Raw genomic sequence first — 27,369 nt, forward strand, 5'->3', positions numbered from 1 at the left:
AAAACTCTACTTAATGTTAAAGGTGTCACCTCATGCTTTCTCTTACCCACAGTCTTACTAAAACGTCCTGGTAAGGTGGTGCTACCATCCTCTTCTGCGTGCTCCCTCCCAGCAGTGATGTAAACAGCTCAGTGACACACTGGCTGCATTTCAACCCAGGTCGTGCTCTCACCTTTGCTCCTTAGCAACAGTGCCCAGTATTCACAACATCATCTATTTAGTTTTCTGAGGTCAGACCCCAAAAGGTCGTTTCTTTGGTGGTTAATAGAAAGGAACTCCTCTCCAAACATCAACTAAGATCTTGACTCTGCTTCTTACAATTGTTTTCATCAGGCAGTCACAGATTTACTCCAGTGGCCGAGAATCTGTGCCCAGGCTTTGGAGAGTCCTGGAAATGCCCAACCTGTCTAATCTCCAGGGCACAGGTGGTCCTGCCCTCCCTCACTTGCCTTCCAACATCCCAGGAGCGCAGCCAAGTTCGGCCTCTCCGCATCCGCCCCACCCTCCCCGGCCGCTCCCCCTGCCGCTCCCCTCTGGGTGGCCCAGGCCCTGACCCAGAGCCCTGCAGAGTCAGGACAACGCCCATCGGGGGGCGTTCCTGGCGGCGGGTACGCGGCAGGAGACTTCTTGCAGGCGCTCCTCCCTAAAGCCAGGTTAAAAACCTCAGCACCACGTGTTGTTTGCGCTGTTTGCAAATCGCCCTGCGGCTGACGGCCCTTTACTGTAGAGAAGGCCCGCGATACGAGCCAGCATGTCAGCTCTGGTCCTAGAGAGCGGAGCCTTGGGCAGGAAATTCAGCGACTTTGGACAGGTGAGCCTGGGGGTGGGGGGGGCGGGGGTCGGGTCTTAGCTGCGCAGGGAGGGGAGTTTGCCCCCCTCCCGCCGTGGAAAGAGGTCAGAGCAGTGTTGGTGTTTTCAACTCCCATCAACTCACCAGGACATTGAGAGTTCATTTGAGGAGGACGGAAACGTTTAGGAAGTTGACAGATAACACATGTGCTCAACACGTTTCCCAAGGAGAGAACATCTCTTGGGTGACTTTCAGGGAATGAGCTGCAGGAGTTGGGGATCGGCTTTCAGAGCTGCCACAGATGGACTCGCTGTGTGTCTTTACACAAGTCTCTGTCGCCTTCTTTTTCTTCTGTACATTGGTCCTTAACAATCTGGAACGGGAGTAGGGGTCCATCCGGATTTACTCTTCTGTGATGTTTTACAAGTGTTCTCAGCCAGGAATCAAAATGGCAAAATTGTAAGAAATTGTATCCTTTTTTTCACCTTTGGGAGAAAATGCCTTATGAAGAGATTCCAGACTTACTCCCACCTGGGGAAGGAGACAATTAAACACAGAGGAAAATACTCGAGAGTCAGCCTTGAACTTGGAATGTAAGAGAACCTTAAATGTGGCAAGAATAATGACCAGGGTGCATTCTATTCTCTAGAAAGTGTTCCCTGTCCCTTGAGGTGAACAACTGCAAAGTGCGTTCTTTAATTGACTGGCCACATTCCTAGAATTTACGGTTCAGACTTAAAGCCCACCCCTGGGAGAGGAAGGTTTAGAGAGTGTAAAGTGTAAAGAGGAAGGTTTAGAGAGTGCTCTGTAACACCTGTGTGTTGAAAGCAAGCTATTTAACTTTGCAGAGCCTCAGGTCTATTCATTTGAAAGGTTGGAATAAAAAAACCCATATCCTAGAGTTAGTATGAGAGTCAAGTGAAATAATATCTTTAAAGCTCTTAGCACACTTTCTGGAATATAGGAGAAGTGCCAGGGGTGTCTAGCCGGAAATGATTTGTTTGTTCAACAAAATGTGTCAGAATACTGGCAAGAGGAACACACACTGAGTCAAGCCCAGCGGCTGGTGGAGCTTCTCAGTGGAAATGTGATGGACCCGGGATCAGGCGATGTGGACTCTGTGTTTAGTTTGCTGATGCTGTGTATCATCAAGAAGTTCCCTAACTGGGGAAGAGGCTCAGTTTGGGATCTGTAAAACGGGGGGCTGGGAGGTGGGGGAGGTGGATAGAAAATAGTCTCTAGGAGAGCTTCCCTGGTGACTCAGATGGTAAAGAATCTGCCTGCCATGTGGGAGAACCAGGTTTGATCCCAGGGTCGGGAAGATCCCCTGGAGAAGGGAATGGCTACCCACTCCAGTATTCTTGCCTGGAGAATTCTGTGGGCAGAGGAGCCTGGTGGATTGCAGTCCATGGGGTCGCAAAGAGTCGAACAGGACTGAGCTACTAACACCTTTGAGTCTCTAGGACTCCAGCTCTGACAATCTACAAAAAGACACATTTATACCTTCCGGAAGCTCTACCCCAGATAAGCAGAACGCCCTAGGTGTAGTCCAGATAGAAGGTTGATTTACACATGCAAGCACAACAATCCTGCAAGAGACGTCTGGCTCGTTCGATCACTCAACAAAGACTTATTGAGCACCTACTCTGAGCCAGGTACAGCTAGCTGGTATAAAGTCTGCCCTGGTGAAACTTAAATTCCTGTGGAGGAGACAAGACTATAACATTTAACCAAATGAACATATAATTTCATGTGGAGGATAAGTGCTATGAAGAAAAATAGAAGGGGGTGACGGATTAAAAGATGAAGGAAACTCAGAAATCATAGCTCTAAATGGCACAGAGTCAGTGTTCAAACCCAGGTCTGACTACAACACCGTGTGCACTCCTCCAACCACACTGCTTGCTCCTGTAGATAAGTTCTGCAATAGACAGGCTTTTAGTGTGTCCATAGCAGGATGTCTGCTCTTGTTTCTGGGTGTGTTACACTGTAGATGTGTGTTTGTATAATTACACATGTGAAAACACACCTCTGCCCATGACCCCCAAAAGCACTAAGGTCAGCAATGAGTACCCATGGAATATCTTTGCTCTAGATTAATTGCTTGCAGTTATGGAAACTGTCCTTTTTCCAAATATATTAACAATAGAATGTATTTGTTAGACAAAAGCAAAGAGAACTTATTTCTGTTAAGTGTATTTATCAGTTCAGTCACTCAGTTATGTCCAACTCTTTGACATGTGCTACCATGGACTGTAGCACACCAGGCTTCCCTGTCCATCACCAACTCAAACTCATGTCCATCGAGTTGGTGATGCCATCCAACCATCTCATCCTCTGTTGTCCCCTTCTCCTCTTGCCTTCAATCTTTCCCATCATCAGGGTCAGTTCTTCGCATCAGGTGGCCAAAGTATTGGAGTTTCAGCTTCAGCATCAGTCCTTCCAATGAATATTCAGGACTGATTTCCTTTAGAATGGACTGGTTGGATCTCCTTGCAGTTCAAAGGACTCTCAAGAGTCTTCTCCAACACCATAGTTCAAAAGCATCAATTATTCGGCATTCAGCAGAATATAGTCTATATTCCAACTCTCATATCCATACATGACTACTGGAAAAACCATAGCTTTGACTAGATGGACTTTTGTTGGCAAAGTAATGTCTCTGCTTTTTAATATACTGTCTAGGTTGGTCATAGCTTTTCTTCCAAGGAACAAGCATCTTTTAATTTCATGGCTTCAGTCACCATCTGTAGTGATTTTGGAGCCCAAAATAATAAAGTCTGTCACTGTTTCCATTGCTTCCCCATCTGTTTTCCATGAAGTGATGGGACTGCATGCCATGATCTTAATTTTCTAAATGTTGAGTTTTTAAGCCAACTTTTTCACTCTCCTCTTTCACTTTCATCAAGAGGCTCTTTTGTTCTTCTTCGCTTTCTACTGTAAGGGTGGTGTCATCTGCCTATCTGAGGTTATTGATATTTCTCCCAGCAGTCTTGATTCCAGTTTGTGCTTCATCCAGCCTAGCGTTTCTCATGATGTACTCTGCATAGAAGTTAAATAAGCAGGGTGACAATATACAGCCTTGACGTACTCCTTTCCTATTTGCAACCAGTCTGTTGTTCCATGTCCAGTTCTAACTGTTGCTTCCTGACCTGCAAACAGATTTCTCAGGAGGCAGGTCAGGTGGTCTGGTATTCCCATCTCTTGAAGAATTTTCCACAGTTTGTTGTCAAAGGCTTTGGCATAGTCAATAAAGCAGAAGTTTTTTTCTGGAACTCTCTTGCTTTTTTGATGATCCAACGGATATTGACAATTTGATCTCTGGTTCCTCTGCCTTTTGTAAATCCAGCTTGAACACCTGAAGTTCACGGTTCACGTAGTGTTGAAGCTTGACTTGGAGAATTTTGAGTACTACTTTGCTGGCATGTGAGATGGGGGCAGTTGTGCAATTCTCAGTGATCAAAATTCTTTTCTTCTTGGTTGCTAGTAAAGATTTTTTTCTCCCTGCTTTCTTTCTCCTTTTCTAGTTTTTAAACTAATTTTCCGTACCTTTATGCATCCTGAGTGTACATTTGTTTTTAAGTCAACTCACATATCTATTTGAAGCAAATAGTTACAGATTATGAGCCAGTTTAAACACATTCTGGAAAAGGTTTGCCCAAGATCCCATGCTGGTCCACAGAACAGTATTGGAATCAGAATCCACCCAAGATCACATCATTTCACAAAATTCCATGAGCTTCCTTTCAGTTCAGGTCCCTCAAGCTTTGAAAAGGGGAGCTGTTGTTCCAGTTGAGTCACTGGGATTTAGGTTAAGGATTTTGGAGTTATTGGACCTAGGTTCACTTACAGGCTCTGCCACTCATTAGCTGAGTGTCCTTGGACAAGCCACTTAATCTTGCTGAGTCTGTTTCCTCATTTCAAAATAATAAGGGTGGTATCATCTGCATTTTTGAGGTTATTGATATTTCTCCCAGTAATATATATATATATATATATGCTAGTATACATATGTACTACAGCTTTATCCGTTCATCTGTCAGATGGACATATTGGTTGTTTCCAGGTCTTAGGTATTGTGAATAGTGCTGCTATGAATATTGAGGTGCATGTATTTTTTTGAAATATAGTTTTGTCCAGATATATGTCTAGGAGTGGGATTGCTGGATCATATGGCGATCTATTTTTAGTTTTATGAGGCGCCTCCATACTGTTCTCCATAGTAGGAGCCTGAGTTCTTAAGCTGCCATGCACTGCCTGTGTGCTCTCAGGCGAGTCACTTTCTTTGGCCCATAGTTTCCCTAAAATGAGATTGTGGACAAGCCTATCTCTGTGAGTCAGTTATTCTCAAGTCCCATGTGGGCATCAGGAGACAAACAGAATACCTAGATTGAGGAGGGATTATTCACCTTGGCTGAGGAGTACAGAAGTTTTCTGAGAGAAGTACTACCCATGGGGCTTTTGAGGAAGGGTAATGGATTTGAAAAGGGACAAGGGTGGGATGCAGTGGATTTCCTGTAATGAGGTGTTGAAAGGTCAAGGACGAAGTCAGTTTTCTGGAGAGGAGTTTCCTGAGGGTGAATCTTAGGAGATGAGGCACCAACAAGACTTTTGACAATTCGAAAGAGGTATTGTATATTGTTGGCTATGTTGTTGTTCAGTTGCCAAGTCATGTCTGACTCCTTGTGACCCCATGGACTGTAGCCCACCAGGCTCCTCTGTCTATGGGGATTCTCCAGGCAAGAACACTGGAGTGGGTTGCCATGCCCTCCTCTAGGGGATCTTCCCAACATAGCCATCAAACCTAGGTCTCCCACATTGCAGGCAGATTCTTTACTGTCTGAGCCATCAGGGAAGCCCTAAATTCTGCTAGGAGCATCCAATCACTGCCAACCACTAAGGGCTGGATTGTTGTCAGTGGGAACCAAAGAAAGGCCTGACCCTGAGGGCTGTTTCTGGAGAAGGTCAGACTGGCCTGGGTGGAAGTGGGAAGGTGGTGGCTGGCAGAGTTCCATACATTCACATCTGAATCGCCCTAGTCATAGGTGACTTCTGTTTCCTGGAGGCCAACAGGAGAGGATAATGTTGCCAAGTGGACTAGAAATAGGAATTTTTTGTCATTTCAAGGAAGCTGGGAAGAACTGAGGGCTCAGTGTTCTTTCCTAGGAAGAAGACTGACATCAGAGACTGATTTGTGTGTCTCTGGCAGGATTAGAGACAGAAAGTAGAGTCCACAGGAAGTTGTGACTCATGGACAGAGTGCTGGCATCCAGTGACATGGGCTCCAGCTCTGGAGGAGTTATTCAAATTCTCTAAGCCTTCCTCTTGTCATCAATAAAAATGGCACTTGGAGAAAACCTACTTTCTAGACTGTTATTAAATGAGATAATCCAAATCAAGTGCTTATTATAATGCTTCAGACAGTATACTAACCAGGTGGTACTAGTGGTAAAGAACCTGCCTGCCAGTGCAGGAGACACGAGACACAGGTTGAATCTCTGGGTTGGGAAGATCCCCTGGAGGAGGGCATGGCAACCCACTCCAGTATTCTTGCCTGGAGAATCTCCTGGACAGAGGAGCTTGTTGTGCTACAGTCCATGGGTCACAAAGAGTCAGACATGACTTTATAGGGGCTTTTAATATATGGTAGATCAAAAAAAATTTTTTAGAAAGATAGTACTGTCGTCAATACAAAGATATTTAACAGTTTAGTCTTGCTATTCATCTAAGGCTCCCTCTAATCACACTTACTGATAATTTTGGTTCTTCCCCCATACTGTTTCAGGTGAGTTTCTGGGAAAATCTGAATTCTCTGAATTAAAAGAATTTCATCCTAAGGGTCATCAGTGGCCACACAGGGCTTAAGATGGCAAGTCACTGAGAGCCTGCCCAGCACAGCCTTCTCACTGAGATAATGCAACATCCATTCCACTAATTTCATTAACTTCCTTACAAGAGAGTAATTGTTCTGCTGGAGTTTTTGTTCCCAGTTTTAGGTACATGATGTTTATTTGAAAGCACACATGGAACTTTGTGTATTATTGTAAAACCTAATTTAATCCTTAACTTTTACATTTTAAGATTTTGGCCAACCCTTTCTGGAGTGGCAGCCCTAGTTCCACCTTAATTTGCTGTCACATGGCTGGAGAAAATGTTAGATCCTAGACATTCTTTGCTGTTTGAAGACGTCCATCTTCCAGTGGGTTAATTGTGTGCTCTTATGTATTCTGTGGCTCCTTTTCAACAATTGGTATCTCAGATCCCAGCATCTGGGAACAAATTAATGCTCCTGTGAGATCTTTACTGAAGGCCAAGAAATCTTTTGTGGGTATTTTTAGTATTTCCATTATTTTGTATGCTTTTAATAATATTATATTTAAAATATTTTCTCTCTGTCTTTCTTTCATCATCTGAATGCTGTTTTGATAGGGTTTGGCAGGATTATACATTAGCCCGATTTCACACATGAAGAAATTAAGAAGGTTAAGCTGTTGGTCCCAAAGTGCTCTGGTAGGTCAATGGAAGAGAGAGGATTCCAAACCAATGTCTTTGGAGCTAAAAGCCTGTGTGTGTTCTAATTTTAGTATTTTCTACCCTCTGTTTCTCAGTGTTTTCCTGGGACAATTATTGAACCATCATACCACCTTTAAGATCTTTTTCTACTTACCTTGCTTGTTGTGTATGTGTCTATTAAGTAAAAATTTGAGCTGCTGATGAATGGGGCATCCTCTTATTCATTTGTTTCTTTCAGAGCCCTGATTGTACCTCGTACTTGGTAAGTGTCACTGAAAGGCAATCTTTAGAGTGACTGGTGACATCAGTGAATAATTGTGTGTGTGTTAATTACTCAGTCGTGTCTGACTCTGTGAACCCATGGACTGTATAACTGGCCAGGCTTCTCTGCCCATGGAATTCTCCAGGCAAGAATACTGGAGTGGGTAGTCGTTCCCTTCTCCAGGAGACTTTTCTCAACCCAGGGGTTGAACCTGGATCTCCTGCATTGCAGGCAGATTGTTTACCATCTCAGCCACCAGGGAAGCCCCAGTGAATAATTAGAGTTTTCTAAAATTGAAATTTGATCTATGCGCATCATTTAATGTTTTACTTTCCTTGATTTACTTATTTTCTCTTGCACATATACTTCTATATAGAATGTATGTAGCTCATTGTATTCCAAGGCTTAACTAGAAGAGAAAGTTCATGCTCGCTTCTTCCTTGGAGGTTTCACAGGACTGAATTGCTGAGCTGTGAAAAAAAAAATTTTACCCATTTTACCCAAGTGCATTTACTCCTATAGGAAACAAACTATATTGAAGGCAACTCTGATCAAAATGCTGTATCGCTGATCTTCTCACTCAAAGAAGAAGTTGGTGCACTGGCCAAAGTTTTACGTTTATTTGAGGTAAGTGCTCTGTTCATTTCTGCTTTAAATAATGACATAGCAGACTTCTGTGTTATCTTCTGGTTGGATGCAGTGAAAAGAACATAGGGTCTAGAACTGGAAGACTTGATTTTCAGCTTAGGCTCTTACATTACACAACTGTGTGATCTTAGATAAGTTTTTCATTGTCTGTGAGCTAAAGTTTCTCCATTTCATAATTAGGATCATTCAGAATCATGGTTTCACACCCAGGAAGCCAACATTGGACTCCCTCTTCCTGTATCAAACTTTGCTTGAATTAATTGAGTTGCCCTTCATACTTACAAGTCATACCTCCTTCAGATTCAACCAAAATTTCTATCTGGGATTGGTTGAATCCACAGATGTGCAGCTCACTGGTAGAGAGGACTGATTGTATTCATTATACTAGTACTGCCATTTTATATAAGGGTCTTGAGCATCCAGGGATTTTGGTACCCATGGGGTCCTGGAATCAGTCCTCCACGGATACAGAAGGATGACTGTACTATTCTCTCAGTGTTCTCAAAGCACTTTTTAACTGTGGACTACAGACTAACACTTCCATAGCACTTATTTACCTTGTGAAATGCATACATTGACCCCAAGGATTGTTTATTCAGGCAGGGAGCCTTGTGTGAATCATCTTTATATCCTCTATAGACTCAGTTTTATATATATAAAGTGTTCAGTTAAGAATGAAATAATATATAGAACCTAGAAAAATGGTACAGATGAACCTATTTGCAGGGTAGGAATAAAGCCACCGATGTAGAGAACAAGCATGGGACACACTGTGGGAAGGAGAGAGTGGGATGAATTGAGGGAATAGCACTCACATATATACAATACCATGTGTGAAATAGATAGCTAGTGGGAAGCTGCTGCAGAGCACAGGGAGCTCAGCTCAGCACTCTGCGATGACCTAGGGGGGTGGAATGCGGTGGGGCATGGTTGGTGGGAAGGAGGCTTAAGAGGAAGGGGATATATGTATAGTTATAGCTGATCCACTTTGTTGTACAGCAGAAACTAACACAACATTGTAAAGCAATTGTACTCCAATATAAAGTCATAAATGAAAAAGAATGAAATTATATTTAAATATGAGCAAAGGAAAATAGACTTTCAAAAATGCTTTTGCCCTGGACTGTAAGAAGAAATATTTTAGAACCAAATGATTTTTTACGCCTAGTACTTTAGTTATACTCTACCTGGTGACTGAATACATAAATAGGTAAAGAGACAGATCTCCCAGGCAGAAGAATGCCAAATAATTTAAACAGATACTCTGGAGTCAAAGGAAAATAACATAACTCTCCACTCCTTAGGTGTGGGCCATAGAGAGTGACTTGATGAAATGGCCCTTCACCTCTGTGATCTTTCCCTGAACCCATAACCCCAGTCTAACCATGAGGAAAACATCAGACAAATTCCAGTTAAGGAACAGTCTACAGAATACTTGACTAGTACTCTTCAAAACTGTCAAGGTCATCAACAACTAGAAGTGTCTGGGAAGTTGTTCTAGTCCAGAGGAGCCTCAGGGGATATGACAACTAAATATAATGTAGTGCCCTGAGTGGGATTGTAGAGTAGAAAGAAGACATGAGACACAAACTAAAGAAATTCAAATAAAGTATGGTCTTTAGTTTGTGAAAGTGTATCAGCATCAGTTCATTAATTATAACACATGTTCTTATACATGACACTAATATTAGTAGAAATTGGCTGCAGAATATATGGGAATTCCCTCTACTAGCTTCTTACTTTTTTGTAAATCTAAAGTTGATCTAAAAAAATAAAGTCTATTTTAAAGAAATTAAACCTGGCTATCCAAAGTGAGGAAGAAAAATATCTGCCTGAGTGAGAGCAAGAAATGAGTGTAGAAAAGAGAGAGAGAGGTTTCTGAATGGCAAGCTGATCCTGAGAAAGAATATATCTGTAAAATACGGGAATGTCACATTTTTGCCTTTGTATTATATGGTTCATAAGCATTTTCCTTGTGAGAGTCAGACCTTAAGGTTAATAAATTAAATAATGGTAAATTCACAAGATGTTTTCAACCTAATAAATAAGCCACAAGTAACCATTTACCAGGATGAAATGCACCCAAGAAACATGGACTGCACGGGATGGTTGAATGCCGAAGTGCACTGACCGTGATGGGTTGCTTAATGTGTGCCTTTGTTTACTCATCTGTAAATTGGAACTAATGATCCATACCTCCCTAGGTCCTGGAGATTTTATGTGCTACGTAAAATGCATGGTATGACTCTGAGTCCACAGATGATTCTCACATGATGTCTATTCCTTTACTGCTTCCACCTGTTATCTATGAAACCCATGAGAAATCTTTGAGACTGTGTGAAGAGGAGAAAGATATTAGAAACCTAGAGATATTTAGCAGCCTTGATTTAATTTTTTTTCCCAAAAAAGTAAAAAAAAAAAAAAGAATGAATGGCTTAGTATGTATTGTATTTACAGCAAATTGCAATGACCAAGAGTCAAGGAAGGACCATTTAAAAAAAAGGTAGAATAGCATAGGGTGGCAAAGAGCCAGACATGACCGAGCTAGTAATCACAGCACAGTAAGCACAGCTTAGTAGAACCAAGGGGTTATGGTGGCCACAGTGAATTTGTGTACTTCACATCTCTCATGATACCCTCAATGAGATGGAGAAGTAAGTGTTAGATACAAAACCTTTAAATTGTGTGCTTAGTCGCTCAGTCATGTCTGACTCTTTGTGACCTCATGGACTGTAGTGCACCAGACTCCTCTGTCCGTGGGATTCTCCAGGCAAGAATACTGGAATGGGTTGCCATGCCCCCCTCCAAGGGATCTTCCCCACCCAGGGATCAAACCTGTGTCTCCTGCATCTCCTGAATTGCAGACAGATTCTTTATTGCTGAGCCCAGAGGGAAGCCATTTATATTGCATAGATGATGCTAAACTTCTGGATCATATAAAATGAAATCATTTTCTTCCAGAAAAAAGAAAGAAAAAGAATAAAGATGAATCTAAACTACACTTTAGGGCAGTATTTCCTAAACAATAGTCTATCAAGTGTTGCATATTATTAGTGTTTTATTAGATGAGAGTTCCAAGGGTAAATAGGGTTGGAAAATTCTGCATCTAGATTTTGGAGACCCCTCATGTTTGTGAAAATATTAAAGACTTTGGAAAACCCTGAAGAGTGGAAACTTATTCAGTGTTACCTTACTCAGCATTTCCCAAATGTTTTTGACCATGGAACCTTGTTCAAGAAAGACATATTATCATTTTGCAGGCACTAGTATCCCATTGAACTTATGCTATTATAGACTTAGGAGCTCCAGACTCTCAGTTATGAGTGAGATTTGGGACCCTGAGGAGTAGAACAGCATTGGGATTAAGAAAAGCCAGTTGTACCACCTGTGAACTGGGTGACCTTAGGAAAGTTATTTATCCTCTTGGTGACTTAGTTTCCTCATGTTTAAACTGAAAGTAATAAGATTTTTTTTGTAGGGCTGTTGTGAAAATTAAGTGAATTAACACAGGCAAAGTACTTAATAATAGTATCTGTCACATAGTAAGAGCTCAATAAATGTTTGCTCTCATTATTTCTATGCAGTATCATTTTGGAGAGTCATGGAGCATCAGAGACATTCTTAGCTCTGTGACAGATAGCTAAAGGATTAAAATTAAGGTTAATTGACTTGAAAAGGGATTATGGGGTAAGGAAACAATAGTTTCATTCAAATATTTGAAGTGCCATCATGGAAAAAGAATGGGGCTTCCCTGGTGATTCAGACGGTAAAGAGTCTGCTTGTAATGTGGGATGCCTGGGTTTGATCCCTGGGTGGGGAAGATCCCCTGGAGAAGGGGATGGCTACCCATGCCAGTATTCTTGCCTGGGGAATTTCATGCACAGTGGAGCCTGGCGGGCTACGTTCCATGAGGTCAAAAAGAGTCAGACAGAAGAATAGTGCTTATTTTTTGTTACTTCATAGGCAAAAGGACAAAGCATGAAATGACAGGGAGCATATTTCAAATCACTTAAAGGCATCATCTCTACTGTAGAAGAGAACTGGAAGGCACTGATTTCAAGCATTATTACTGTCAAAACAGCTAGTAAAAGGCAGGGCAGAATCAATGCAAAAATTATGGTATAAATAATCTTACCTTTCCTTAATAAAGACAAAGGAAACATCCATTCTAGTTGCTCCAAAATTGGCAATGGAGGAGAAATGTTATATGGCGGAATCACCTGCACCTGTGAGTACCTTGCTACGTCCTCTTGCAGTCACCTCCATCCTTAATGAGCATGACTGTCTTTTCCGTAGCTGATTAACACCAAAGTCTTCATCCCACTAAGTGGTGATACGGCCTGCCAGTGGGCTCATGGTCTATTAGACCTCAGCTAGTAACAACATCAGAATGCAATGCAAACCTGGAGAGGTGGGATGGGTGGCAGTGGGAGGGAGGCTCAAGATGGAGGGGATATATCTATATATCTACATCCATATATATTGGACTTCCCTGGTGGTTCAGATGGTAAAGTGTGTCTACAATGTGAGAGACCTGGGTTCGATCCATATACTCACAGCTGATTCGTATTATATAGCAAAAGCCAATACAACCTTATAAAGCAATTATCCTCCAATTTAAAAAATAATAATACAAAATAAATAAAGATTCATTAACTTAAAAAAAGTGCGATAGGCTTGATATTTGCATTGGAAATACAGAGGTATGGTGTTTACATGCCTTGGTTGTGTGGTGATGGGGGCAGTGAGGCAGATGGTTTTGTGAATTGAGGCCAAACAATTAGGAATATACTCAAACCTCTGTCTGCTAACCCCCCAAAATCCCACTGTCCTCAGTACATTGATCTTTCAGTTCTCTGCATTTTCCAAAGTTCTCTTTATTTTTAGCTTCTACTCAATCATGTCCTGCACCTACTTAGAAAAATAGTCTCCTGAGAGTCTTTATTGCAAGTGGCTTAGTAATGGGCTATAAAATTAGAATCAAACTCCTGAGGGAAGTTGCAGAGAAGAGGTCTCCCTTCCTCTGCCAGAACTCCACTAATCATTTTACCTCGAATTCCCTAAGGATGGGAATAATCCATCAGGCGCATATACAGAGCTCTGAAGTACATGATGAGTGTGGTCAGTTATCATCATTTAACTGACGGAGACACACAGGTTCAGACTAAGCAAGCTGCCCAGGGTTAGACACTTAGAGCTAAAAGCTGCTTCCAAGTTCACCCTCCATTTTCACAGTAGATTTGAAAACAAATCTGTATATATGTATATAGTCTAAATGTTTACCAGTACAGTCTGTATTTGTCACAGTCACTTTCTGTGTTCCCTCTCTGCCCAGATGACCCATATCCCACCCTCATAAGATGCTCAACGAGCTCATACTGTCTCATTCATGCATTCCATTAACCTTCTGTGAGTATCAGCTGTTATCAGACCATATGTAGGTGCTGAGGAGGCCAGGATGAGTGAAGCGGTCATTCACTGCCTCTGCAGAACGTGGAGAAGCTCAGGCTTCCATGAGCATTCTTAATCCAGGCTGGGGGAAAATTTGTTAAGAAGTTTCTTGCAGAAATAATGGTTTATGCTGAAACCTAAAGGACTGACCAGTGAGTAAAATGGGGGAGTAAATTCCAGAATGAAGAGACAAATGACTTGAGGGGAGAGAATAGACACATGGGCAGGTCCCGGAATCCATGAATCCTTTACCATCCACCAACCTGAGTGTTTTTTCTGGAACTCTCTGGCTTTTTCCATGATCCAGTGGATGTTGGCAATTTGACCTCTGGTTCCTCTGCCTTTTCTAAAACCAGCTTGAACATCAGGGAGTTCACGGTTCATGTATTGCCGAAGCCTGGCTTGGAGAATTTTGAGCATTACTTTACTAGCATGTGAGATGAGTGCAATTGTGCGGTAGTTTGAGCATTCTTTGGCATTGCCTCTCTTTGGGATTGGAATGCAAACTGACCTTTTCCAGCCCTGTGGCCACTGCTGATTTTTCCAAATTTGCTGGCATATTGAGTGCAGCACTTTCACACCATCATCCCTCAGGACTTGAAACAGCTCAACTGGAATTCCATCACCTCCACTAGCTTTGTTCATAGTGATGCTTTCTAAGGCCCACTCGACTTCACATTCCAAGAAGTCTGGCTCTAGATGAGTGATCACATCATCATGATTATCTGGGTCGTGAAGATCTTTTTTGTACAGTTCTTCTGTGTATTCTTGCCACCTCGTCTAAATATCTTCTGCTTCTGTTAGGTCCAGACCATTTCTGTCCTTTATGAGTCCATCTTTGCATGAAATGTTCTCTTGGTATCTCTAATTTTCTTGAAGAGATCTCTAGTCTTTCCCATTCTGTTCTTTTCCTCTATTTCTTTGCATTGATCGCTGAAGAAAGCTTTCTCATCTCTTCTTGCTATTCTTTGGAACTCTGCATTCAGATGCTTATATCTTTCCTTTTCTCCTTTGCTTTTTGACTCTCTCCTTTTCACAGCTATTTGTAAGACCTCCCCAGACAGCCATTTTGCTTTTTTGCATTTCTTTTTCATGGGGATGCTCTTGATCCCTGTCTCCTGTACAACGTCACAAACCTCATTCCATAGTTCATCAGGCACTCTATCTATCAGATCTAGGCCCTTAAATCTATTTCTCACGTTCACTGTATAATCATAAGGGATTTGATTTAGGTCATACCTGAATGGTCTAGCAGTTTTCCCTACTTTCTTCAATTTGAGTCTGAATTTGGCAATAAGGAGTTCATGGTCTGAGCCATAGTCAGCTCCTGGTCTTGTTTTTATTGACTGTATAGAGCTTCTTCATCTTTGGCGCAAAGAATATAATCAATCTGATTTTGGTGTTGACCATCTGGTGATGTCCATGTGTAGAGTCTTCTCTTGTGTTGTTGGAAGAGGGTGTTTGCTATGACCAGTGCATTTTCTTGGCAAAACTCCATTAGTCTTTGCCCTGCTTCATTGTGCATTCCAAGGCCAAATTTGCCTGTTACTCCAGGTGTTTCTTGACTTCCTACTTTTGCATTCCAGTCCCCTATAATGAAAAGGACATCTTTTTTGGGTGTTAGTTCTAAAAGATCTTGTAGGTCTTCATAAAACCGTTCAGCTTCAGCTTCTTCAGAATTACTGGTTGGGGCATAGACTTGGATTACTGTGATATTGAATGGTTTGCCTTGGAGACGAACAGAGATCATTCTGTCGTTTTTGAGATTGCATCCAAGTACTGCATTTTGGACTCTTTTGTTGACCATGATGGCTACTCCATTTCTTGTGAGGGATTCCTGCCCGCAGTAGTAGATATAATGGTCATCTGAGTTAAATTCACCCATTCCAGTCCATTTTAGTTCACTGATTCCTAGAATGTCAATATTCACCCTTGCCATCTCTTGTTTGACCACTTCCAATTTGCCTTGATTCATGGACCTGACTTTCCAGGTTCCTATGCAATATTGCTGTTTACAGCATCAGATCTTGCTTCTATCACCAGTCACATCCACAACTGGGTACTGTTTTTGTTTTGGCTCCATCCCTTCATTCTTTCTGGAGTTACTTCTCCACTGATCTCCAGTAGCATATTGGGCACCTACTGACCTGGGGAGTTTCTCTTTTGGTATCCTATCATTTTGCCTTTTCATATGGTTCATGGGGTTCTCAAGGCAAGAATACTGAAGTGGCTTGCCATTCCCTTCTCCAGTGGACCACATTCTGTCCGCTGGATCATGGAAAAAGCAAGAGAGTTCCAGAAAAACATCTATTTCTGCTTTATTGACTATGCCAAAGCCTTTGACTGTGTGGATCACAATAAACTATGGAAAATTCTGAAAGAGATGGGAATACCAGACCACCTAACCTGCCTCTTGAGAAATCTGTATGCAGGTCAGGAAGCAACAGTTAGAACTGGACATGGAACAACAGACTGGTTCCAAATAGGAAAAGGAGTACATCAAGGCTGTATATTGTCACCCCACTTATTTAACTTCTATGCAGAGTACATCATGAGAAACGCTGGACTAGAAGAAACACAAGCTGGAATCACGATTGCCAGGAGAAATATCAATAACCTCAGATATGCAGATGACACCACCCTTATGGCAGAAAGTGAAGAGGAACTCAAAAGCCTCTTGATGAAAGTGAAAGAGGAGAGTGAAAAAGTTGGCTTAAAGCTCAACATTCAGAAAACGAAGATCATGGCATCTGGTCCCATCACTTCATGGGAAATAGATGGGGAAACAGTAGAAACAGTGTCAGACTTTATTTTGGGGGGCTCCAAAATCACTGCAGATGGTGACTACAGCCATGAAATTAAAAGACGCTTACTCCTTGGAAGAAAAGTTATGACCAACCTAGATAGCATATTCAAAAGCAGAGACATTACTCTGCCGACTAAGGTCCGTCTAGTCAAGGCTATGGTTTTTCCTGTGGTCATGTATGGATGTGAGAGTTGGACTGTGAAGAAGGCTGAGCGCCGAAGAATTGATGCTTTGGAACTGTGGTGTTGGAGAAGACTGTTGAGAGTCCCTTGGACTGCAAGGAGATCCAACCAGTCCATTCTGAAGGAGATCAGCCCTGGGATTTCTTTGGAAGGAATGATGCTAAAGCTGAAACTCCAGTACTTTGGCCACCTCATGCGAAGAGTTGACTCATTGGAAAAGACTCTGATGCTGGGAGGGATTGGGGGCAGGAGGAGAAGGGGATGACTGAAGATGAGATGGCTGGATGGCATCACGGACTCGATGGACGTGAGTCTGAGTGAACTCTGGGAGTTGGTGATGGACAGGGAGGCCTGGCGTGCTGCGATTCATGGGGTCACAAAGAGTCGGACACGACTGAGCGACTGAACTGAACTGAACTGAACTGAACCTCAGTGTTCCTGGGAACAGAGGCGGGGTTGCAGAAGGGACGTTTGGCAGATAATAAGATGTTTACTACTCTCAAGTTTGGACTTTAGGTCCTGACTGTGACTCCTGGGTCTGGTGAGCAGGACAGCATCAAGACTGAATCACGAGGGTTCCTTTTATCCTTTTGGCCTTGATCCAGAGCAGTTGTGGCAGTAACATGTTTACAGGGAACATTCCACCTTTATCAAAATAAGAAGAGCATTGTGTTTCACTGGGGGAAAGTTCTTACAACCCAGATGACATTTTCATCTTATTTAAACCCCCAAATATAGATAATGATATAAAGAATGCCCATGTAACTCACTTCCTGTTTAAGCAGTAAATCATTACAAGAATGACTTAAATCCCTGGGTACCCCTCCCCATGTACCTCCCTCCTCAGAAGTAGCTATTAATCTGAATTTGATACATATTATTCCCATGCATCTTTTTAGGCTTTGTTATATAAAGATATCTATTAGGATATATGGCATAGTCTTGCAAGTTTTGCTTTTTTGAAGTAAAATTGATTTACAATGCTGTATTAATTTCTGGTATACAGCAAAGCAATTCATTTGTATATGAACATATATACTTTATGTATATAGACTTCATATTCTTTTCCATTATGGTTTATCATAAGATATTATATATAACTCTGTGTGCTTTACAGGACCTTGTTATTTATCCTGTAAGCTTTTAATCTTTATGATTGGAATCATATTGTAATAGTCCATCTGCAGTTTTCTTTTTGGGGAGAAGATGGGGGACATTGTTTTTGAGATTTGTGCATCTATTTTTGCTCATTCAGTTTTTTTTCCCTCCCTATTTTCCATTGTGTGACTATACTTTATTTCTTATTGATGGACCTTTAGCTTGCTTCTATTGTGTGTCCATGCAGATGGTTCTGCCTCAAACATTTTGTGTAGGTTTGATGATCCAGTTATTGAATAGAGGAACCTCAAATGGAAAACTGGCACTGTTTTCAGCTGTTCACCTGTTCAAAACCAGGCATATTTGAGAAATAATAGCATGGAGCTGACTTTCTAAACTTTCATCATAAAGTTCAGTCCCACATTGTGAAAATGTAGACAGAGTACTATAGTCCATTGATGGCACATGGGTTGTGATTGCTCACGGGTAGCTTGGACTGAAACAGGCCACTGGGCCATTTTGATTTTATCTCTTCGGTGCCAAAAAAAGGGGGGTGGAAAGGGGAACCTGGGATAGGACAGCTCTTTCCTGTAAAGCCTTGAAAAGAGCCTGGATTAAGCTGCTAGCCCGCTTCTTCCCCAGGAAAGGGGTTCCTTCTGAATTGGACACAGTTCCAACCACATGGAGGGGAAGATGGGGGAGAAATCACCCAACAAAGAGGGACAAGATCAAGGGAGGGGAAGACCAGGAGTTGACCACAGAGACACTCCCAGGGGAGGTGAGAGTGGGACCCTAAAAGATGGTTCAGGGTGTGAATCCTGAAAGTTAGCGTGAACCTGCCCGAGAACGCGCCTCTAGCGTGGAGTGGGGAGAATCTTGAGCTCCCTCTAGACTTTAATTGTGCTGTTCCTGCTTTCCTGAATGTTTTTGGTTTCCTGTTTAGCCCAGTGGGTTTAATTTTTAGACTCTTAGTCAACTGGGGCTGTTACTGGACCTCTTACAAGAGGAGATCAGTAAAATACACAAGAAGCCCTGCCTGTACCTCTGTGAGACTTCTCTATTTTTGTAACTGTTATTTCTCACCCCAGATGTTGTGGCCATCCCCAGACAGTTTCTGCCTTTGTCCCATTGCAGTCTTTCTTTCTTTCTTTTTTTTTTTTTGATGCCCCAAGGTTTCTGGGATCTCAGTTCTCCAACCAGGGATCGAACCTATGCCCTCTGCAGTGGAAGTGCAGAGTCCTAACCACTGGATCACCAGGAAGTCCCCACTCTATTATGAAAATACCTGCCAGAGTGCTTCATTGAAAACATGAGTCAAAATCTCTCTCTCCCTCTGCCCTACTACCTCTCATAGCTTATTTTATTGGAGTATAGTTGATTTACAATGTTGTGTTAGTTTCAGGTGTACAGCAAAGGGTTTAAGTTACACATATACATATATTCATTCTCTTTTCAGATGAAAGTGAAAGTCTCTCGGTCATGTCTGACTCTTTGCAACCCCATTGTCTAGGCCAGAATACTGGAGTGGGTAGCCTTTCCCTTCTCCAGGGGATCCTCTCAATCCAGGGATCAAACCCAGGTCTCCCACATTGCAGGCAGATTCTTTAGCAGCTGAGCCACAAGGGAAGCCCAAGAATGTTGGAGTGGGTGGCCTATCCCTTCTCCAGTGGATCTTCCTGACCCAGGAATTGAACCAGGGTCTCCTGCATTGCAGGCAGATTCTTTACCAACTGAGCTATCAGGGAAGCCTTTTTCAGATACTTTACCTTTATAGATTATTACAGAATATTGAGTAGAGTTCCCTTTGCTTACAGTAGGTCCTTGTTGTTTATCTATTTTATACATAGCTTCTTAATATCACTCCAAGGGAAAACCAAAGTTAAGATAATGGCCGATAGGTTATTCTTGCCTACTTCTCTGCCTCGTGTCCCATTGGCCCTGCCCCCTGCTCATTCTGCCCCCCGTCATACTGGCCTCACTGATGGTCTTCAGTCATATTGTGAAATGGCTGACCCCAGGACCCTTCCACTTGGTGTTCCCTTATGACTTGCTTCCTCATTGATTTTAGGTCTAGGCTTAAATGTCACCTGTTCATTTTTTGAGGATTTCATGACCCCATTGTTTAAAATGGCACCTCGATTGAACCTCTGGAATAGTCTGCCCCTCTTCCCTGCTTGTTTTTGTATGTTCCATCTGAAGACTGTATATTTTACTTATTTATCATAGTTGTCATTTGTGTCATCCTTCCAGAATGTAAGCTCCCGGAGGGCAGGGATTTTTCCTGCTTTGTCTGCTCTTATAGCCCAGTGCTTAGGGCAGTGTTTGGCACCAGGAAGGTGTTGGATTGAATGAGTTATGAAAGGCTCCTGTCTGTTTACCTGAGCCCAATGATGTGGGCCATCAGCTATGACTGTCTTTGATGTTGCCTCCCACCCCAGAAAGCTCTGAAACAGACAAGGACGTAACTTCATTTGAGCTTATGCCAAGGCAATAGCATGTAGGGAGTCCAAGAATTCAAGAAGCTCCCCTTTTCCAGTCTAGTCTCATCTGAAAATACGCTCTCGTTTTGGAAACATACTTTCAGGGGAAAATCTGAGAAAAGCTTAAAGTACAGCAAATATCAAAAGGGAAGTGACTTGTCAACTTAATGTGTTTCAGTTTCCAGGAGAATATATATCTGTGCCAGGTTGAGAAAGTTAGGGCATACTGACTTACTGAGTAACTGTGATTGAAGCCACAATGGGGCTAGGTGCTTTCTCTCTTGTTAATGCTCATTAAGCTGCCAGATAATATGATTTTTATATTAAACATGGAAAATAAAAGTTCATAATGGCTAACTAATGTATCCAAAGGTAGTGAGTACAGAACAGAATTTGAACTCAGATTAGTCCCAAAGCCCACACTTTTCGCATTATCATTCTTCTTTCCTTGAGGAATGAAATGGAAGAGGAGAGGAGGGAGCTTGAGTTCAAGAAAAGGTCCAGAAGCACGAATCCATTTTTCACAGTTCATCATATTCATTCTGTGTTTCATCTACTTGTGGCGAATCCCCCTTTAGGAAGATTTTCCTTATGGATGGGAGCACAAAAGGGTTTCTGGTCAATCCTTGTTAAAATAGACCATTCATTTCACTTTGCTTTTTTCTGGTCCCCACACTCTGTTCAAGAGTCCTGAGTCATCAGGTTCTTACTCTGCCTTCTTGTATGCAGAAATTAACTATTGGACAAATTGTGAAATTGTCTTTTTAGTGTTGAACTCTAACTTTTCCTGCCTCTGCCAAAATGTCCATGAAGATGTGATGAGTGTGCATGGGTCAATTTTTAACTTGCATAGAGTCCTCGTTTGAAAATACAAATTCAGGGACTTCCCTGTCTCTCCGGTGGTAAGACTCTGTGCTTCCACTGCAGGGGGTACAGATTCAATCCCTGTTGGGGAACTATGATTCCACATGCCATATGGCATGGCCAAATAAATAAATAATAATAAAAATTCATTTCTTTTGGTGTATGGCAAAAGGAATACAATATTGTAATCTCCAATTAAAATAAATAAATTTATATTTTAAGAAAAAAAAGGTAACTATGATCATATTCAGATTTGGAGGTTCATTTCTAAAGCATTTCTTAGCAACCAAAATTATTGGTATTTAAGGATCCACACTATTAAACCAGAGAAACACCACTAAGGAAATTGCATGCTAAGCTAGAGAGTTAATTGATTCAAATGGGAAAGAAATCATCTGAAGAATTTAGCTGGGTGATCTTAGCCAGAAATTTCACTCACATTAAAAAGATATGTGAATGAAACTGGAGCCTATTATACAGAGTGAAGTAAGCCAGAAAGAAAAACACTAATACAATATACTAATGCATATATATGGAATTTAGAAAGATGGTAATGATAACCCTGTATGCGAGACAGCAAAAGAGACACAAATGTATAGAACAGTCTTCTGGACTCTGTGGGAGAGGGTAAGGGTGGGATGATTTGGGAGAATGGCATTGAAACATGTATATTATCATATGTGAAATGAATCGCCAGTCCAGGTTTGATGCATGATACAGGATGCTTGGGGCTGGTGCACTGGGATGACCCAGAGGGATGGTATGGGGAGGGAGGTGGGAGGGGGGTTCAGGATGGGGAACGCATGTACACCCACGGCAGAGTCATGTCAATGTATGGCAAAACCAATACAATATTGTAAAGCAATTAGCCTCCAATCAAAATAAATAAACTTATATTAAAAAGATATATTTTAATTTTTGTTGCATGGGTAATGGTATGAAACTTTTGGCAAATAAATGGAAGTTACCCATAATCTTGTCATAACATCATGATACCTTTCATTCTAGCCTTTTTTCCTTGTGTTGGACAGAAGTTTTAAAACATAATTATCTATCACATACCTATATCCATCATAAGTAGTTTGCCAAAGGTCTGTCGTTTAAAAGAGAAAGTTAAATTTTAGTAATAAATATTGTTTTTCAAAAAGTTGTTCAAAAAGAAAATAGAGACAAAAACACCCTGAGGCCCATCACTGGAGTTGTTCAGTTGCTAAGTCATGTCCGACTCTTTGTGACCTCACGGGCTGCAACACGTGAGACTTCCCTGTTCTTCACTGTCTCCAGAAATTTGCTAAAAACTCATCACTGGAGATCATCACTGTGGGAGTGCCTACTGGCACTTTGTTTTACGCATGTTGTTGTTAGTTTCTTTTTAATGGTTGCAGGATCTCCTGTGAATGATTGTACACTACAGTCCATCTAATATTCCACTATTATGTGGTCGGCTTACAAATTTTGGTAAAAAGTCCTCCCATAAGTTAGGTCTCTAGAGTTATAAAAACTGAGTCACGGGGCATACATTGTTTTTATTTTTTTTTAAATTGGAGCAAAATTGCTTTGCAGCGTATTTGTTTTTGCTGTACAATGAAGTGAATCAGCTGAAAGTATATCCCCTCCCTCTTGAGGCTTCCTCCCACCTTCCCTCCCTTCCATCCCACCCCTCTCAGTCATCACAGAGCACTGAGCTGAGCTCTTTGTGCTATATAGCAGCTTCCTACCAGCTATCTGTTTTACTCATGGTAGTGTACATACAGCATACATTGTCTTCTGGCTATTTCCAAGGTGAGAGGCTTCTCCCTGGGAAGTAGTGTTGTTAGGAGGGGTGGGATAGAAGTGGCGAAACTCAATCAGCGTAGTTTCTGCCCTCTAGACTTTAAATTTTTTTGTCACTCTACACCCCTTCCCACCTCCTATACTACCGCCCTCCCTTGCTGTCCCACAAATAAACATGCCCAGGGTACATCCACTCCTATTTCTTGGCTTTGCTGTTTTTCCTCTGCTCTTAACAAGGCAGGAATTGGTTAAAGTTTAAAGTTACTTTAAACTTTATTTAAAGTTTCAGCTTAGGTCAATAGGTGGAGCTTAACCATTTGCTTTCATCCAGAGCCAAGAAGGATGACATTGCTCTTTGCTTTTATTAGGAAGTCACCTCTGTTTGCAAAGAAAGCTTTAGAGCAACTGCTATCTGTCTGGTCTTCCTTCCTCCACGTGATCTTCTCTCTCTCTGGTCAAGAGTCCCCGCACTGGGTTACCTGGTCAGGGGTGTGTTCTTCTGCAGTTGGTGCCCATATATAATGGCTTCATCATGTACCCCTGAGAATTATGGGGAAGAAGGAGCAGGAAGCAGTGCCTGTGTAGGATTGCTTCTTATTGTGTTTACTCCCATAGTGTTTTCACTTTGAGGGACTTGGCATAATAGTAATAAGAATGATGAGACCTGGTATTTGTGGGATGCTCATCATATCCCTGGCAGGACAGGTTGTGTGGTTAAAAGACCAATGTCTGAGGTTAGAGAAAATGAACTTCTCTCTCTCCACTTTTTTTTTTTTTTTAAATAGGTATGTGTTTGCTTTGGGCTTCCCAAGTGACTTTCCTGGTGGCTCAGATGGTAAGAATCTTGCCTACAATGCAAGAGACCCGGGTTCCATCCCTGGGTTGGGAAGATCTCCTGGAGAAGGAAATTGCAACCCAATCAAGTATTCTTACCTGGAGAATCTCATGGACAGAGGAGCCTGGTGGGCTATAGACCATGGGGCTGCAAAAGAGTTGGACATGACTTAGTGACTGCTGCTGCTGCTGCTAAGTCGCTTCAGTCATGTCTGATTCTGTGCGACCCCATAGACAGCAGCACACCAGGCTCCCTCATCCCTGGGATTCTTCAGGCAAGAACACTAGAGTAGGTTGCCATTTCCTTCTCCAATGCATGAAAGTGAAAAGTGAAAGTGAAGTTGCTCAGTAGTGCCAAACTCTTAGCGACTCCATGGACTGCAGCCTACCAGACTCCTCCGTCCATGGGATTTTCCAGGCAAGAGTGCTGGAGTGGGGTGCCATTGCCTTCTCTGACTTAGCGACTACACAACACTAATTGCTTTACAATGTTGTATTAGTTTCTGCTGTACAATGCAGTGAAGCAGCTATATGTATACATATATCCCCTCCCTTTTGGACCTCTCTGTTACCCGGCATCCCCCATCCCAGCCATCTAGGTCATCAGAGAGCACCAAGCTGAGCTCCCTGTGTTACACAGCAGCTTCCTCTCTGGCCCATTTTAGCAAAGCATCTTTGTCTCTGATTTCGTTTTTCACATTTTCCTTAACCTCTACAAAGGATTCTTGAGAAGGTCACAGAAAATAATTTGAAACTGTAAAATGATATTATCTGAATATCATTACTGTATTTAAGTATCATTACTGTAATTATCCATGTGCTCTTCAACCATATGCCACTAACCATCAAGGAAAAAGATACACTTCTTGAACTCTAACATTGATGAATTTCATTTCTTTGCAATTATAGAATTATTCAAGTTAAGCATTTTTTTTTCTGGTTATATGTTGTCCATTTTTATGTTTGGAGAAATCCTTTTTTAAAGACAAATTAATAAAGAGGCTACTCCTTGATTTTCTTCACAAAGAACAGTACTGTCAATGAAATCAGAGTTTTGAATAGGTAATAATGAAAACCACACATTGAAATTTGAGGGCCAGTTTAAGTAAGCGACTCTTTTTACTGATGAACTCCGTAAGGGCTAAAGTATAAAGTATCACCAGCTAGAGACATTGAAGTTGAGAAGCTGTATTAAGTGACTATTATTTTGTGGCATTTAATGCACATGAGTCTTCCCTTCTCAATGAGACTTCACGTGTCCATTCAGTCTGCCCCATTGCACTCCAAGACTGCCTGTTCCCTTCACCCTGCTGTGCTTTGCATTTTCCCTAGCCTTTATCATTCTAATACATAAATCAGTTATCCTTTTTGTTTGTTATTTGTACCTTCAAAACTTGAATGTAAACTCTATTAAAGGAAAATATCTTTGTTTTGTTCACTATTGTATCCCAGCCACCTAGAAAGTGACCAGTACCTGGAAGGTGCTACATATACATTTGTGGCATAGCTGGAATGAAAAGTAATTATATAAAAATATGAGTGGTATTTATACTGGATAATTTTAACTGAGCATGTATTAGTTACCTGGTAGTCTGTATGTATCATCTCATTCAGTGTTTCCTACAAATTTATGCACCAGGTATCATGAATACCTGGAGAAGGGCATGGCAACCCACTCCAGTATTCTTGCCTGGAGAATCCCATGGACATAGGAGCCTGGCAGGCTGCAGTCCGTGGGGTGGCAAAGAGTCAGACATGACCGAGTGACTAAGCACCACAAATACCCACAAAATTACAGATGGAGAAACTGACGGTTAGAAATATAAAAGTACATATTCTAAGGTCTCATAGCTGATATAGTTTAGAACTTTGATTTAAACCCAATAAGCCTGACTCTTGTGGACTCTATCCAAGCAGAACAGCATTGCTTCTGTGTACCAAACTGAAATCTTATGTTTGCAATTCTAGGCCTTGAGCAGATTTCCACGTGATTAAATTCTGTGACATTTGAACTATTTCCCCAACATTTGATTTGTTATTTGGTTTTGCAGAAGAAAAAGTAAACAATTTTGCTGTGTTAAAGGCTTTCTTCTACTCTTATATTGACAAAAAAAGGAAGAAAGAAAAAAAAAAGAACTCTTCTTCCTCACTTCTCCACATTTCCTTGTGTTTGCTCTGGTTTTGCGTGTTTGGTCTGTGTCAATTCCAGTTACTGTCCCCTTCATACTCCCTTAACTTCTCTTTTCTAGGAGAATGATATAAACCTGACCCACATTGAATCAAGACCTTCACGTTTAAGGAAAGACGAGTATGAATTTTTCACCAATCTGGATCAGCGCAGCGTGCCTGCCCTGGCAAACATCATCAAGATCTTGAGACATGACATTGGTGCCACCGTGCACGAGCTTTCCCGGGAGAAGAAGAAAGACACAGGTGAGAGACAGGAATTTCACAAGGTAAATAACTCTACATCCTTATCATAAAATGACGGCAAAGAAGGACTTACCTGGGAGCCCAGTGGTTAGGACATTGCCTTCCAATGTAGGGGGTACCAGTTCCATTCCTGGTTGGGAAGCGGGGATCTCACATGCCTTGTGGCCAAGAAACCAAAACAAAATGGAAACAATATTGAAACAAATTCAATAAAGATTTTAAAAATCGCGCTGGTGCTAGGTTGCTTCAGTTGTTGCTGACTCTGTGCGAGCACATCAAGAAATCTTAAAAAAAAATAATTTCAAAGGTAATCTCTACCATGAAAGACCAGGATTTGGTGAGAGGATGTAGTTTAGGGATGCAGAATAGTGGCTGTCACAGTTAGACATTTAATAGCTGTTCCTTTTCCCTTCCTCAAGATAACTGTTTCTTATATTAGTTGTCTTTAGTTGCCTCCTACTGCAATTTTTATACATTTTCCATTGGTGGATTTTTATGCTTTCAAAATTTCCCAATCTCTAGAGGTAGGATGATTAGGGTGTCCAGGGTGCTTTCTGTTTAAATATAATGTCAGGACAAATTCTTTAGTAATCTCTATTGCGTCTCATGGTCTCTCCCCGTGTGCTTCTCATGAGCTGGAGCTCTTTGGTTCCTTGTTCTTAGGACTTTCATTGTCTCTTCCACTAGATTACAAGCTCCTTGTAGGCAGAGAGAGTCTCTTACCTACATTAATATCCTTAGAGATACATAGCTCTCAGCAATTATTTGTGCATGAATGACTAAACAGAGCAATTGTCAAGACTTGCTCGGCCCACTTGTTTACTTACTGAAATTGCTACCACATCCAAACTGGTTCTGCTCTGTCACATGATGGACCAGTAAATCAGGAGACAAGTTGTTGGGGACAAGGACTAGTGACTTTATTCAGAAAGCCAGCAGACTGAGAACATGGCAGACTGATGTCTCAAAGAACCATCTTACCCCAGTCAGCATACTAAAAATAGCCCAAATTATATTTTTATGTTAAAAAGAGGAGTTAGTTGTCTATTGCAAACTTCTTGGTGCAGGAATCCTTTGTTCTTACAGTGTCCCTGTAGGTCAGGTCATGATGTTCCTGTGAATCTCCAACAAAACAAATGCTATTTTCTGTTTTGCAACTTTTTACCCATATATGTATAAAGGCCAGAGCCCTGAGAATGGGCTATCCTGTATATTTTAAGTTCTAGGCAACATTC

The 27,369-nt window shown here is 41.6% G+C and overlaps 1 protein-coding gene across 1 annotated transcript in view; it reads left to right on the plus strand.

Annotated features, from left to right (window-relative positions):
- The first annotated feature begins 595 nt into the window (after positions 1-595).
- The window catches only part of PAH (phenylalanine hydroxylase), an 84,418-nt gene continuing 57,644 nt past the window's right edge, over positions 596-27,369 (plus strand). Inside the window, exons 1-3 of the mRNA XM_040234849.1 lie at positions 596-811; positions 8,088-8,192; positions 25,951-26,134. Coding sequence (XP_040090783.1) covers positions 752-811; positions 8,088-8,192; positions 25,951-26,134 — 349 coding nt within the window. The 5' untranslated portion in view covers positions 596-751. The remainder of the gene's footprint in view (positions 812-8,087; positions 8,193-25,950; positions 26,135-27,369) is intronic.

The sequence above is a fragment of the Oryx dammah genome, unplaced genomic scaffold, assembly GCF_014754425.2.
Source record: "Oryx dammah isolate SB20612 unplaced genomic scaffold, SCBI_Odam_1.1 HiC_scaffold_29, whole genome shotgun sequence".
In the NCBI taxonomy this organism is placed as follows: domain Eukaryota; kingdom Metazoa; phylum Chordata; class Mammalia; order Artiodactyla; family Bovidae; genus Oryx; species Oryx dammah.